Source organism: Mchenga conophoros, linkage group LG4, assembly GCF_057382185.1.
Source record: "Mchenga conophoros isolate Kocher_MC1m ecotype Shallow Benthic linkage group LG4, M_conophoros_male_GT1.1, whole genome shotgun sequence".
Lineage (NCBI taxonomy): Eukaryota > Metazoa > Chordata > Actinopteri > Cichliformes > Cichlidae > Mchenga > Mchenga conophoros.
In genome coordinates, this window is record NC_140529.1 from 15,485,881 (window position 1) to 15,501,030 (window position 15,150).

At 42.7% G+C, this 15,150-nt stretch overlaps 1 protein-coding gene across 2 annotated transcripts in view; it reads left to right on the forward strand.

Annotated features, from left to right (window-relative positions):
- llgl1 (LLGL scribble cell polarity complex component 1) overlaps window positions 1–15,150 on the forward strand; it is a 33,919-nt gene that overhangs the window by 15,923 nt on the left and 2,846 nt on the right. The window contains exons 3-23 of one of the 2 annotated variants that reach the window (XM_085270622.1): window positions 1,350–1,431; window positions 1,561–1,721; window positions 1,878–2,024; window positions 4,891–5,053; window positions 5,160–5,295; window positions 6,135–6,189; window positions 6,577–6,731; window positions 6,827–7,047; window positions 7,685–7,752; window positions 9,415–9,592; window positions 10,929–11,033; window positions 11,281–11,573; window positions 11,723–11,873; window positions 11,958–12,096; window positions 12,265–12,578; window positions 12,725–12,916; window positions 13,009–13,081; window positions 13,363–13,477; window positions 13,942–14,006; window positions 14,759–14,894; window positions 14,974–15,056. In XM_085270622.1, coding sequence (XP_085126748.1) covers window positions 1,350–1,431; window positions 1,561–1,721; window positions 1,878–2,024; window positions 4,891–5,053; window positions 5,160–5,295; window positions 6,135–6,189; window positions 6,577–6,731; window positions 6,827–7,047; window positions 7,685–7,752; window positions 9,415–9,592; window positions 10,929–11,033; window positions 11,281–11,573; window positions 11,723–11,873; window positions 11,958–12,096; window positions 12,265–12,578; window positions 12,725–12,916; window positions 13,009–13,081; window positions 13,363–13,477; window positions 13,942–14,006; window positions 14,759–14,894; window positions 14,974–15,052 — 3,028 coding nt within the window. In that variant the 3' untranslated portion in view covers window positions 15,053–15,056. The remainder of the gene's footprint in view (window positions 1–1,349; window positions 1,432–1,560; window positions 1,722–1,877; window positions 2,025–4,890; window positions 5,054–5,159; window positions 5,296–6,134; window positions 6,190–6,576; window positions 6,732–6,826; window positions 7,048–7,684; window positions 7,753–9,414; window positions 9,593–10,928; window positions 11,034–11,280; window positions 11,574–11,722; window positions 11,874–11,957; window positions 12,097–12,264; window positions 12,579–12,724; window positions 12,917–13,008; window positions 13,082–13,362; window positions 13,478–13,941; window positions 14,007–14,758; window positions 14,895–14,973; window positions 15,057–15,150) is intronic. The other variant, XM_085270623.1, reaches the window with a different exon arrangement.

Sequence of the window (15,150 nt, forward strand, 5' to 3'; positions counted from 1 at the left end):
TTTTTAAATAAAGTGAGATACTTTAAGGTACTCCCCTCTGCCTGCTGGTGTGTACGTGCATCTTTTTTTTTTTTTTTTTTTTTTTTTTGTGCCGTGATTGTTTTGTGTATTCACATTGTCTTGTAGTATCTGAGGACGCTGAATTTTGTTACAGAATATATGCATCTAAACAGACAGGAGGACACAGACGACTATGTTATGGTCCTCTCTATCTCGTGACCTTTCTGAAAAACTAAAAATATCCACAGTTTGGTTATCTGCTTTTAACAGCACTGGTGTTCCGTACCAGTCATGCATATTTTTAAACCATGATGGGAGTCTAATTGCTTGCCCTGGCAGAGTTGGCGCCACGCTTGGTGCACAGTGTTATACTGATGTGCAGGGAAATGGGAAGGAGTAAAAGAATGATATTTTAAACAGGAATGTTAATTTGGGCATGTGACAGAGAGGCAGATATATCCAGGTTTATGTTTTTAAACCTCTCAAGCTTTGTTTTAGGAGTGTTCTTCTTGTGTATAACTAGCCATTGACTTAAAAAATAAAATGTGCTTTTGCCCGTCTCTCTGCTGAGACCACTCAGTGTCTAATAATTCATGCAAGTTTTTTGCCTGCAGAAATTATATTATGTCTTGCTGCACCAGCTGTGGCCAGAGGCATCTTCTCTATAATGTGATATCTCAGGATACTGAAAAAATGTACTTTTCTGATTTTCTATGAGTTTGAACACGAAAAATAAAATGATGACAATTTGTCTTTTATGCAATGACACGCCATGGGTTATGTCTTTGTCAGCAAGACGATTGTAAGACTGATGAAATTGCCGTTAAAGGTTCAAATTTTATCCTCCTCCGTTTGAAATGACCATATTTTTGAAAGACCAGGAGCAGCCGGGACCCCCTGGCAATATGTTTGACACTCCTGGTCTAAAAGAAAACATTATACATGGAAAAAGCCAAGCCTGGAATGACAAAGAGGTAAAATGCAACTTTACTGACTGGTGGAAGCAGAAAGTTTAGTTTGGATTAAGGTGGAAACTTGTAGTATATGAAGTGTCTTGGTAAGGTGTGCAGCCAGAACAGCCTCAGTGCACGTCTCTGGAGGGATGAAGGACCATTGTTCCAAACATTTATTGATTTGCAGTGAATCTTCTCTTTAAAGGGAGTAGTGGACACAAATTATACAGAAGAACAGAGATTCCCTCCTTCCAATCTTTTTTTTTTTCCCCTCCGTGTCTGTAGCTCTAGACAATAAGTATGCTGCTTTGTGACATCTTAACTTTAGCCCACTGCTCATGCCAGTCTAAATGTCTGAATGCCAAGTTGTGTATTTCTTTAACGGGATACCTGCAGCTATGGGGCGCCTGGTGTGGAGTTCACAGGTCTGCACAATGACACCACTGCTGTCACACAAATCCACTTCCTGCCTGGACAGGTGAGCTCAATTTTCTCCTGAATGTTTAAAAATGTTAAAAAAAAAAACCCCTCCAAAACATTAAAAATTAAGTTAAGGTTTCGGCAGTGAGTCATGGCACACATCATATATTAATTCTTTTCTCCCAAGGGTCGTCTGCTGTCACTGTTGGATGACAACACAATCCACCTGTGGGAGCTGGTGGCCGGACCCCTGAGAGAGGTCGGTGGGGTTAAGAAAGAGGGCGTGGTTTCTCTACAGGAAGTGAACACCTACAATCTGCCCGGCAGACCTGGCATCGAGAGCTGCAGGTACACAAGAGTCCTCTTTACAGAAACCTGAATGAAAATTGGGAACTTTTGAAAGTCTGTAATCATGTCTCGCCTTCTTTCACACCCCAACTTGTTGTTGGTTGTGCCTGTTAGAATTTTGAGTATCATAAATTTTCCTAATTTCCTTTCTCTCAGTGCCACTCGGGTGACTGTCCTCCTCTTGCTGAAGTCATGTGACCTCCTCTGCGTTGGAACAGAGGGAGGAGGCGTCTACTTCCTAGAGGTGCCCAGCCTCTCGCTGAAAGATAACCAGACACTGCTCCAGGATCAGATCACACACAGGTGAGATTGTTACACAAAAGGAATTAATACAAAAAAACATGAACAAAGAGACAACCCAAGTACAGATCAAGCAATAAATCTGTGTCTTTTTTTGTTAACTTACACTGTTAAACAAAAGAATCTGGTGGATACAGCAGCTAAGCTGATATTGGAATGGAATACATAGCCTTATTGTCTAACTGTCAACACATGTGGAAGGGTTATATTTTTTATTTTGCAGATATTTATTAGAGAATATGAAATTATCCTTGTAAATAGCTTCACATGCTTAAATCTTTTGACTTTTCTTCACCATCCTTGTTCTCCACTCTTCTCCGTCCTCCATCACAGTGAGCGTTCCTGTAAACATTAAACACTTCAGCTTCCTCCACTCACAGCTCCAGCTGAGCAGCTCACACACATGCGGATACAAATATCCCCACTGACCCTAGCACCAGCAGGCAGGTCAGGTTCACTGGGTTCAGGCTCCATTAAACGCTGTCAGATGTTTTATATATTAATTTATTTAGCTTTTAAAAAAACCCAAAAAAAACCGACAAGTCAAAAATAATTACACACCGTAGTGTGAGTGAGGAGCACTAAAAATGAAGATATGGCTGCTTTTACTTGCAGAATAAAATGATCAAATCAGTCATGACAGTAAAGTTGACCTAACAAAGCAGCCTATTACCTAATTTTGGCTTTGTTCCGGTAACTCACTTGCACAGTTTTTTAACAGACATGTTCTGTGAAGCTTATTAAAAATGTACGTGTGTTTTTTTTCCCTTCAGCGCTTTTGTTTTCACATAGGAGGTTTGTGTGTGTAGAGTTCATTTGAACAAAGGTAATGTCACATAATGGATTTTTTGTTTGTTTGTTTTAAACCAGTGCAGATTAGAAAACCTTCTTTAATTATGTGTGAGGGTTTTCAGCTTTAATTCTTCATTTTCTGCCATATTATGACAGTGGTTTATATAATATAATATTATTACAGTGGTATTAAATATGGCCAAAGTTGAGCCTCATTTTTGTGGGGTTTTTTTTTTCTTCTTTTGTCTAAGATATCAGAGTGAGGGGAATAACGTTAATATTGGTCCTCTCAGGCTGTGGCTGTGAGCACAGTAGCTCCAACCACCTGCTGATGAAAACCTTCTCTATGCTAATAGCAGCCAACCATTAGAATTAGAAAGGTTTAGAGGAAGGGTGGCCTTAAAGAAAAGCTAAAAACGCCTTGTTTCAGACTGGGGGTTGCACCATGATATCAGTTGTAAAGGCTGCAAAGGAACTTGCTAACAAAGCAGTGTTAACTAGATATACAGACACCTGAAAGACGGCTATGTTACTTCAGGGCTGTTATTTGTAAGGTGTTTTTACCCCCTCCCCCTTAATGATGGTGGAGCCTCACTGTGGCAAGCAGTGATGTGAGAGCTCAGCAGTGAACTAGAACAAAACACAGTGAGAGTGGAGCACAAACACCGATCATCACGCACGTAAAGGAATTCAATTGTTATCATAGAAGAAAGGAAATGCAGAATGTTGTATGATATCTGACAGAAAACAAACGTGATTTTTTTTTTTGCCTCCCTACATACCACAGACTACTTTGTGGTTCGTGCTTGAGCTTTGCTGTGCTGCCACACTGGCTGTGTATCAGTACTACTGTTGTTTCTTTTTCATTCTGCTGTGACTGTGTGACTGCTTGGCCAAACCCCTCATTAACCAGGCTTGTCGAGGGAAGTAAGCAGAACTGAAGCCTAACGAGGGCGCTGATAAGGCAGGCGTGCGTGCGTGCGTGCGTGCGTGCGTGCGTGTGTGTGTGTGTGTGTGTGTGAGAGAGTGTGTTTGTGCGCAAAGGAGGGGAGGTTTTAGACAGTAAAGCTTTGTACCAAATGCCAAAACACAGTATTCCGGTTGGGGAAGTGTTTCAAAACACACACACACACACACACACACACACACACACACACACACACACACACACAAGCGTACACAGGATCATCTCTAGGACTCTATGGCAGGATGCTGGATTCCCTAAAAATACTTATGAACAGGGCGACAGAGACAATGGAATGCTTTGTTGGGAATGTTTCTGCCGCTGTGCTTCCGGAGAGGATCTTCCTCAGTGAAGCCTACAACAGCAGACAGAAGTTATATATGTGTGTGTGTGTGTACGCTTCACCCGGCGCTGCTGTTCATTGATCCTTGTTTCATCTGCATTAAAGTCCATAAAGCTGCAGTACTTTCTTTCTTTATCACTTCATTTTCTCTCTCTGTCTTGGCTGTTTCGTCTCCTTTCTTCTTCCTTCGCTGAGGGAATCCTCTGACATCTCAAGGGTGTGTCCTGCTCTACATTCCTGCTCTGGCTCAGAGGAATGTCTTGTTCTCAAACTTCAGCAACTTGGGTCTTTGCTCTGTGCTGATTATACATGTTTTAGCACTTTTGCTTTGGGGTGTTTCGGTGCAAAGAACAGCTTTGTGTATTTGCTGCAGTGACTTCAACATTTTGTATAATCTCCTTGCACTGTTTCCGAAACTCTGTTGCGCCGTATGTGTACTGCATTATTTACCCTCTCCCTCCACACACCATAATTTCAGATGATAACAAACACTAAACCAGTTTGAGGATGTAGTTGTTGTTGTTTTGTTTTTCAAACTCAGCTGTTTACTGTGTCTGTACAGTGTAACCAAAACACAGAATTTCTCTCGCATGGAACCAGGTGACTCTGTCCTCTGGTATCTCTCGTGTCATTGGATAATTGTTTCATCAGACAGATGTCTGACCTCGTCAGGATGTGTAGATAAATGTAATTTACAGCCGTGTGGATCACAGTAAAGCGGGAAGCTACAGATGTGGGATAATGGATAATGTTTGTTTTCATTTTCCCAGTCTGCCAGATGACTACAGATGTGGGAAATCTCTGGGGCCGGTGGAAGCTCTTCAGGAACACCCTCAACAGTCAGGGAAGATTCTGATTGGCTACAGCCGAGGCCTGGTGGTCCTGTGGGATCTGAGCATTCGTCACGCTGAGCAGCTCTTCCTGGGCAAACAGGTACCTGTTACAGTTGGTGCTCATTGTTCTTGCTCCCAGTTTTCAGGGTGATGTTATAGCTAGATGACCTGCAGTGATGACTGTGTGTCTATGACCCTCCCCCCAGCAACTGGAGAGTCTGGTATGGGAACGCTCTGGAAACTTATTTGTCTGTTCCCATAACGATGGAGGCTATTCAGTTTGGGCTGTTACCAGTGGCAGCACCTGCAATCACCAGCCAGTGTCCTCCACTATCCCCTACGGTGAGAAATGCACACATGCATACATCACATGTCACACACTCCACACATTTGCATTTCAAGTGTAGGAGTGAAACATTCTCAGGTCTGGAGGACAGAGTGGAACCAGTGACGGACAGTGGACTCCACAGTGATGAGAATAAGTGCTTCAGCTGAGAGCTCGCTGTGGCTCCACACACAGGCTGTGTTAGATGCATTTTTCCCAGTCATGCAAATTGTTTTCAGAATCTTTTTACCTGTCATTTTACATTTCTTTCATGATCATAAACATTTCTAAAGCATTTAACTTTTGTTCAGTAATGAGCTCTAACGTGATAAAACTCTGTTCTGCATCTTAGTTAATTCTCTCTACCACGCTGCAGACGTGTAGAGAATAGATGAAGAGCCACAAACCATATAGAGACTTTTCATGCTTACCCTTTTATTTTTCCTGTAGTAACAGAAGCATTGAAATAAAATGGACTAAAACTTCACTTTAAAGAGAACCTGAGAGAACTTCGCACCTAAATTACTTTGGGTGTGAATGCTGAACTCGTACTTCTATTACAGTTATGAACTCGGAAGAACCCTTCCTGGAAAGTGTTACAGCTTCCTCGAGTTGTGGTGGATTCTGTAATGGTTTTGCTGCTTAAGATTTGATACTATGTTAAGAACAGACCACTACTAGTGCGTACACGGTTTCTGTCTGTGTTGGCTGTAAATTATTTAATATTCCCGTGGAGTACCCTGAGTGCTGTCTAACAGACGGCCCCTTTCATTTGCCCTCTCTTGGACTAAAAAGGATCTCTGGTAGCTTTTAATAGTCTTCTTTTTCTTCTTTCTTTTGTAATTGTCTATCACAGGTCCATTTCCCTGTAAAGCCATCAGCAAAATCCTTTGGAGGACAACACAAGCAGGGTGAGTGTTAAACCTCGTTTTGCAACCTTCCTGTTAAAGTGTGTTTGAGTCCTTCTATCAAACAGGTCATTTGGAATCAGCGCTGGCGAATTTTCACTTATGACTGTTTTCTCAGATTCATTTTCATTTTATTTTTATTGGTCTTTTCTTTTGCATCCCTATATTTATGCAATTGCTGATTATTTTCCTAGTTTTGTAAATCTAAAAGGTATAATTTACCACATCATGTAACTATTATCTGTGGTGAGAAAAATACTATTAAAACATAATAAAGAGAGAAGTTAACTTTTTGTTTGCAAGTTAATGTAAAAGAATGCAGTGATGCAGAGTGAAAATAGAAAAAAATTGTGCGGTAGAAAAGTAGCTAATCTGTGTTTCTCACTGTAGTTCTCCAGTGCTTTTATACAGTGGAGGGATGCCCAGAGCCAGTTATGGTGACCGCCACTGTCTAACGATCCAACAGGACAAAGATCACGTCACCCTCGATTTCACATCTCGAGTGATTGATTTCTTCACCGTCCACAGTGTGGAGCAAGAGAGAGGTCAGAATCTGACCTGTGTTAAAGATGGTGTATGTAAGGTAACATTTTCACGAGTATCAATCCTTTATCCCCTGTGTGATCTTTTCTTCTTATAGAGTTTGATGAGCCATCTGCTGTAGTGGTGTTACTAGAAGAAGAACTGGTTGTAATTGACCTCCAGACCCCCGGATGGCCCTCTATGCCCACTCCCTATCTTGCTCCTCTTCACTCGTCAGCCATCACCTGCTCCTGCCACATCTCCAGCGTCCCTCCTAAACTCTGGGAGAGGCTGGTCAACGCTGGCAAAGCACAGCAAAGCCGGCAGCACACACACAGGGTAAGAAGCTCATTGGCACTGTGAATGACAGGATTATTTAGCAAATTGGTTTATACATGGCAGTACGGGATATTCAGTCGCAGGAAATCCGAGATCCTCATAAGAGGCTTAACCTGAAAACACCTTAGACAAAGTCTGACCCATCAGCTGACGTTTTACTTGGATTTATATTAAAATTGCTTGTTTCAAATCTCAAAGGCAAGAACAGTTGTAAATTGATCAGAGGAGGCTATTTGCATGTAAATGGAAGTAATAAGTCACAGGCTCTCAGCCCAGCAATGAGAAGAGGAAACAATCAGGAATGTAACCATGAGCCACTGGTAGTGTGTGAGCTTTAAGAGCAGGTGTAGACAGTTAAAGGCTTTTCAAAAGCTCTGTGGCTTAGATCGGTTGTGCGATCAGTGGGAGATTAGCAACACACACGGACACACAGCTGTTACGCTCTTCATCATGGCTCTTTGTTTGTCTATGTGAGGCCAAATCAGATTGGCAGATCCTTTATGAGAGTGTGAATCTCTATGGTACATTTTTCTGCTCTAACTTTTAAGACGAGTTCATGAGAAAATATGTTGATGTGAAAAATGATGAGTCCTAGCTTGGTTCAGAATGATTATTTATTTATTGTTTGTGTGTACAGAGCTGGCCGATATGTGGGGGGAAAAATCTGGCACCTCCACCTAAACAACAAGAACTGCTATTGACAGGGTATTTACACACGCACACACACATACACTCTTTGCACATGTCTACCCTGCAAATGAATTCAGGTCTCTTGTTTTTTCCCATAACGTAAATCTGATGCTTTCTAGTAAGATTAGGTCACTAAAAGCAGCGTGAAGAAAGGATATCCTGCATTCAAAAAAAATGGTGAAGGGGAAATCCCGTGAAACTGTTGGTGTTGCCAACCGCACACTTGACAGAGCTTGCATTGGCCTAAAGTGCAATAAAAAGAGTTATGTAATAGAAGTGGTTTAAAGACAATTTGAAAACTGAGAATAGCGTGAAAGCAGGAGGAGAATTTTGATGCCGCTGTTAGTTTTGTTAGCAACAAACTGACTGACGTTATCCTTGTTTTTCTCTTTCTTTGTCCTTTGTGTTTCTCTCCATTGTTTAAAGTACAGGAACTTGTTTCCATCACCAAAGATGAGTTAACTAAAAGCAATGGATTGCAGCAGATAAACACTTATATGATTTTTAAAACTTGATGGTCAGAAAGTGACAGGTTTGAATAGCTAGCTAAGAGTATAAATAACTGTTGAAGTGGGTAGTGGATAAATTGGTTAGTGTATCTATTAAACATTTTATATAGCGACCTAAAATTCAGAATTAAAAAGGAAATTATTACTTACAAGTTTGTTTAGCATAGTGACCAGCTGGTCATGCAGAGGTTGAGCTTGCAACACTCTCAACCTCTGGGTAACTTTTTTGGATTGCAATGTGGTTGCACAGGTCGTTGAGAAATAACATGTCTGCAAACCATCATGCTCTGACTGGGACTGACTGCAGTCACTCTCATACAGTTCGGTGAAGGCAATCAAATAAATGCTGACCAATTTACAAGCACGGAAGGATTGCCAACATGTTGCGATCAATTTGATTAATGAGCGCAACTCGTCTGGGCTGCGCTGCTTTGCTGCAGGGTACTCGACTCAGCCAGTTGCCAGCTGGTTGTATTTTGGTTATTTTCATATATAAAAGCAAGTTACTGAGTGCTTGTGTTATTCTGCAACAACTGTACCACTACGTGTGGAGGATTTTCTCTGACTGATTGCAATGTGTTGACAGTCTGTCTGCATTTATAAATTAGATGGTGATTATTTGCAAACTTTTGCCAGTCAGTCTGAGAGTGATTCCAATCAATTCACGTCAGACCACGAGTGCTTCAACTGCCATAGCAGGCAACCTGAAAACTAGCAACTACGTATCCAGCCAGTAAAAGTGGAACAAATTCAGTCATTGAGCAGACACTGATTTTTATTTTTTTATTTTATTTTATTTTTTTCACTAGTGATAATGAGGTTGCCATCTAATTTTTACTGCAGTGTGACTGACCCATGATTTGATTGTCTCTGTATGAACACGGCAACTTATGTAGTCATTTCTATGCCAGTTTTTCCCAGTCAATCGCCACATTATCACGTGATCCCATTCAGTCATAAACTGATGGAATCAGGTGAATCTGCTATCTTATTGCCTTTTTATTGCTGTCTTGATGCACCAACATCACTTTGAACATGGCACCTGACTAGCTGGACATAATAGACTAATAGTTTAAACTGGTCACTAGCTGTTATAGATGGCTGTTAAAGGGAGCAGTTGTTGAATTTTCTGTGATTGTTATTTATTTTAAATCTGTTGTGATTACAGCCATGAGGATGGCACGGTGCGATTCTGGGATGCTTCGGGTGTCGCCCTCACTCCGCTGTACAAACTCAGCACAGCCAACGTCTTCCACACCGACTGCGACCCTAGCGATGACCCGCAGGACCCCAGCAACGACCCCGATATGCAGCAAGAGGAGGAAGAATGGCCTCCGTTCAGGAAGGTGAGAAGCAATGAGGCTTTTCACGAAAGGAGGTGAAATGGACATAAATATAAGTCTCTCCTCAGAGTTCAGACACAGGGTCTGGTTTTACAAGCTGAGGGAATAAAAGCAATCTGTCTTTCGCACACATGCAGCCCTGTAATGCTGCATCTGTGGCCCTAATTTTCTGATTGTTTTCATGTGTTTGGATTTGAGACTGACCCACCCCATTGTTCCTCTTATTAAAACTCGACTCCAGCGTAAACCGCAGTCTGTTTCTGGTTTAATGGACAGTTTTCTGTGCAGAAATACATTCAAATGAAGTGATTCACAGTCTGGAGGCAGAATTTTGTGTCAAGGGGAATCTAGCTGAGCTGTTTGGCTTCATTAGTCAGGAAACGGAGACGGGAGATTTTAAAGAAACGGTTTCTACAGTCAGAAATGTTTCTCAGTGCTCGGGCATGTGATCAGGATAAGAGCACATTATATCTGGGATTTGATATGAATGGAGAAAAAAAATAGAGGCATCACACCAGTAGAAAATAGATGAAGTATTTGTACATGCTGATAGACAGAATGGCAAGTTCCTTCTGCTCACTTCTTTTCTTCCTCTTCGCTCTTTAACTGCCTTACAAACACATCTCCTCGTGTATCCTGTGGTAACAGAGCTGCATGTTCAGGAATGTGGCCCTCATATGGGATGAAGAGCCTTTCCCTTTTTTCTCCTCTGTAATGAAAACCAGACCCATCATCCCACTCTTTCTGCTGTGTGTGTGTGACAAGCTTCTCTTACTCCTTGTTTTGCTAAGACAAAACTCCAATGTGAGAGGGATTCCTACTGTGTGCGTGTGTGACGGACAGATTAATGCGCATTTGCAGAGACTGTCAGGGTAAAGTAGGGACTGTCCTGGCATTTGGTTGATAGTAAGAGGAGAGAGGCCTTTAAAGGAGGAGGAAACCATCAGGAGGGCATTTTGGCATTAAACTAAATTTGTAATTGGGCCATTAAGACAAAATGTTTTACACTGATGATGCAGTTTTTACAAGTTTCCAAAAAAGGTCTGCTTGTGAAGTCAGGTAGAGTTTATAAGATAATTTCTGACATAGGTACATTTCATTAACTGATTTGCAGCTCACTACCTAGCACTTTTCCATGGGGATATTTATGATGAACTTGAAGTGTGTGGGAAGTAATCTTCAGTGTAACTTTGCGTGGCTTAGTGTCACTCACTGCATAGTTCAGTTTTGCTTTGATCATCTAGAAAGGCACAGTATTCAAAATGGTTTAATGTTAACAACTTACAAGAAAGTGGTTTTATATTCAAATGAATTAAATCCAATGTGTGTGTGTGTTTAGGTGGGCTGTTTTGACCCCTACAGTGACGACCCCAGGCTTGGCATCCAGAAGATAAGTCTGTGCAAGTACAGCAACAAGCTGGTGGTGGCCGGAACCGCCGGACAGGTGAAGATCAAAAACACACTGTCACAAGTTATTAAAAAAAATAAAACCAACATTAAGTAAGTTTGTTTCATTAATTATATCATAGAAAAACTGAAATCTAATTTTAGTCATTTTCCAAGTGTTTGCTTATAGGGCCTTGTGTGATTGTTGGTTTATTTCTTTTTATTATTGTGAATTAAACAAAACTGAATTGCTTGAAAAAAAAAAAAACCCAAAATGAGCCACGGTGTTTCTTTACTGTTTCTAGGTGATCGTGCTGGGTCTGAGTGATGAGCGTTCGGACCACTTGGTCGACGTGTCAGTGGTTGATCTGCTGTACGACAGGGAGGGCTTCACCTGGAAGGGCCACGACAGGCTGGAACCGCGCTCTAAACCCGCACCTTTCCCCCCGGGCTTTCAGCCGCTGGTGGTGGTGCAGTGCTTGCCCCCGGCCTCTGTGACGGCAGTGGCACTGCATGCCGAGTGGAACCTGATCGCCTTTGGGACGAGTCATGGTTTTGGCCTTTTTGACTACCACAGACGAAATGCTGTGCTGGCAAGGTTAGGCGCACACAGTCATGTGATTTGTATTCTTTGGTTATCGGGCAAAGCCTGAGTATTTTTGGCATAATGAAGATCTACTTAGTCCCTGCTTAACCCATTTTCCCGCTGTCTTTACATTCATTCTGGTGCTCTTTATGCTCTCCTAGGTGTACCTTACACCCTAATGACTCCTTAGCAATGGAGGGTCCCCTGTCAAGAGTCAAGTCCTTGAAGAAGTCCCTACGACAGAGCTTCAGACGCATCCGCAAAAGCAGGGTTTCAGGAAAGAAACGCACCATCACTACGCCCACCAGCAAGGTGAGAGACTGTGTGTCTGAGAGTAAACTGTCCAAAAAGAACACTGTCTATACTATTTATACTATGTATTGTATGTGTGTATAGGTTCAAGAGGCAAATGCTGCTCTAGCGGAGCAGGAGGAAGTAGCTCCGGTGCAGAGGCGGATAGAGCCGCGGTCAGCAGATGACTCGCTCTCTGGAGTGGTCCGGTGTGTCTGCTTTGCAGACACATTTCTACGTGATGGTGCGTTTACTTACTTTTCAACATATTTCCACTCTGTCTTTACTTCATTCACTTTTTCTTAAACTGTTTGAACTGCATTTGTTTGTTGGAGAAAATGTCAGGATTGAGCTAAGGAAGGTTGTCGTTTATCGTTTGTGCCGCGCTAACAACACGCTCGGTCTTACTTAGGTACACACCACGGCCCCACGCTATGGGCAGGCACCAACTCGGGCAGTGTGTACGCCTACGCTCTGGAGGTGCCCGGTGTGGGTTCGGGGCGAGTGTGTGAGCGTGGCGGTGCGAGTGAGAGCAGTGTGTGCGTGGAGGCAGTGCTGGGTAAAGAGATTCAGCTGATGCACAGAGCGCCTGTGGTGTCGATCTGCGTGCTGGACGGTCGGGGGAAACCTTTACCAGACCCGTACGAAGCCTCTCAAGACCTCGCCATCGCGCCTGATATGACCAACGCTCACTCTGTCCTGATCGCTTCGGAGGAGCAGCTCAAGGTATCGTCTGGAAACAACATCACAAAGTCTGTATTTACATTTTTATTGTCATTTTTTTTAAGTTTGTAATGGATCTGGGCTTAAAACGTGGTCTGTTACTTGTATATTGTTTTAAATCGTACCTTTCTTCCTCTGCTTAATTCCAGGTGTTCTCTCTTCCCAAAGTCAGCGCTAAGACTAAGTTTAAGCTGACTGCACATGAAGGCTGTCGGGTGAGGAAGGTTGCCATGGTGGTCTTCAGCTCCACAGCTCAGGAGGATTACAGCGAACACACACTCGTCTGTCTGACCAACCTCGGGGACATGCACCTCTTTAGTATTCCTGCCCTCCGACCACAGGTGCAGCCTCAGGGTTTGATCAAGAGCTTGACAGCAGCGTGTGCTTTCAAATGTGTTTTTGTGAGTCATAACTGTGTTTTATGTGTCCTCAGGTGCGTTATGACTGCATCCGTAAGGAAGACATCAGTGGCATTGCATCATGTGTCTTTACCAGGAATGGACAGGGTGAGAAGAATATGCTTGAATTTAAAGTGAAAGAAGTTATTTCAAGACACCTAAAGAGCAGAGTGGGATTTCTTTCATTATTATTTTTTGCTTTTAGATTTTCATCACGATAACATTTGCCTCCTTGTCTCTGATATACACACACATGAGGTAGTGCAGGAAAAAATTAAATTAAATGTGGAGGCAACATAAAATGAAAGCTATGTATGTTCAGAAAGGTCAGCGTATGACTAAAAGGATGGTTTCACTCACTAATATAAAAAAATTGTTCTTCTCTGCAGGGTTTTACCTGATCTCTCCTTCAGAATACGAGAGGTTCTCTCTCTCCGCCAAGGTCCTCACTGAACCGCTCTGCTTCGTTCAGCTCGACCGACCATTAGAGCCCACACCCACCAGGTAACACACACACACACTCCGATTGTAAGCATCATTAAATCTCAGGCTGCTTTTACTCTGTGATTATGAGCGAGTGTGTTCAAAACTTTAACGGGTGTGTTATGAAAAGGCGAAAGGGAAGCAGATCCTTCTTTGCTGAAATTTGGTTCTAGATCTGAGGATCCAGTTAAACTAGGGTTGGCTATATGGATTAATCCTTTATCAGAATATACGTGCTAATAAATATATCATAAATAATAAAAAAAATTAAAAAATTCAGTGTCATTGTTACTGATTTGCAACATTTCCCAGGACCAGTGTAAGTCCCTGGGAGGTCTCTGGACACCGCACTGAAAACCACTAAGCTGTGACTGTTCATTATGATTTCTCATGTGAAACCAAAGAAATGATCATTTTATTGTTATTGCTGTATTATTCCATCGACTGCCAAAGTAAATGGTGCATGCTTGTGTGTGTGTCCACAGCGATGGTACGACAGTGCAGCCTCAGGCCAACGGAACCCACAAGAACCAGATGGGTCAGGCTGAGGGTAGGTCTGGACACACACACACACACACACACACACACACACACACACACACACACACACACACACACACACTTCTTCCTCCTGCCCTTCTCTCCTTTTTTTTTCTTTCTCCTCTCGCTTATTCTTCCTCTTCATCACTCTCTCTTCTTTCTGTAAACCTCTTACAACCCTGACCGTGCCTTAGCAGGGGTCCCCCCCCTCTGGTCTCCACGGTAACCATTCAGTATGCCCCACTCGCCTCTCCTATCCAAAACCACCTTCCACAGCAGGAAACTGTGGTTGCTGTGGAGACCAGCAGGCCTTTCACCTGGGACTAGGTCATTAAGAACTTTACACGCAGGCACCAACACATTATCCTGGATTATGATACATTGGGGCAATTTTTACTGTCTTTGTACAAGACAATGTCAATTTTGGCACATCAGGGCAGCTCCAGTGTCTTCAGACAGTGTAGCAGGGCGCAGATGTTTAAATGTTTTGATCACATGCAAATATTTCTAATGAGGAGAAAACAGTAAAATCCAGCTCAACACACAATAATGAGCAAGTTACTGGAGGAGGGAGTGGTGGTGGTTTGTTTCCGGCTGTTCAGATGTGGCTTGTGGTTACAAGTCTACAGAATACAGTAAAGTGCTTTATAAATATCAATCTGTTCGCCATATTTAAATCATTTGTTTTCTGGGGCGACCAATCAGTCACTCTCTGTCACTCTCTATCGGACGTAGATGAATCTCTGGATTTGTCCCTTGCAGGGCAAACAGAAGAGCCTCCCAGCTGCTTGTCCTCGCCAATCCTGGACACCCCACTGGACTCCCCCCTTAGCTGTGCTGACCTCACCCTCGACTCGACAGCAGAACTCACCGTGGAAGACGTCAGGGATTTCCTAACGTAGGTACACACACACACACACACTTATTAAATGTATTATCGGCAAAGACGATAAATAATTTGCGTGTCCGTGCTACAGAAGTGTGGACGAGGCAGAAAATAACCTGAAGAATATCAAAGAAGAGGAAGGACGATCGACTGGCATCCTCATCAACTGAACAGGTGAGAAACATTGGTTTATTAACCTCATAGTCCTTGAAGCCCGTCCACCTCTATGGTGAGGGTATCAGAGCGAGTGGACACACACACACACACA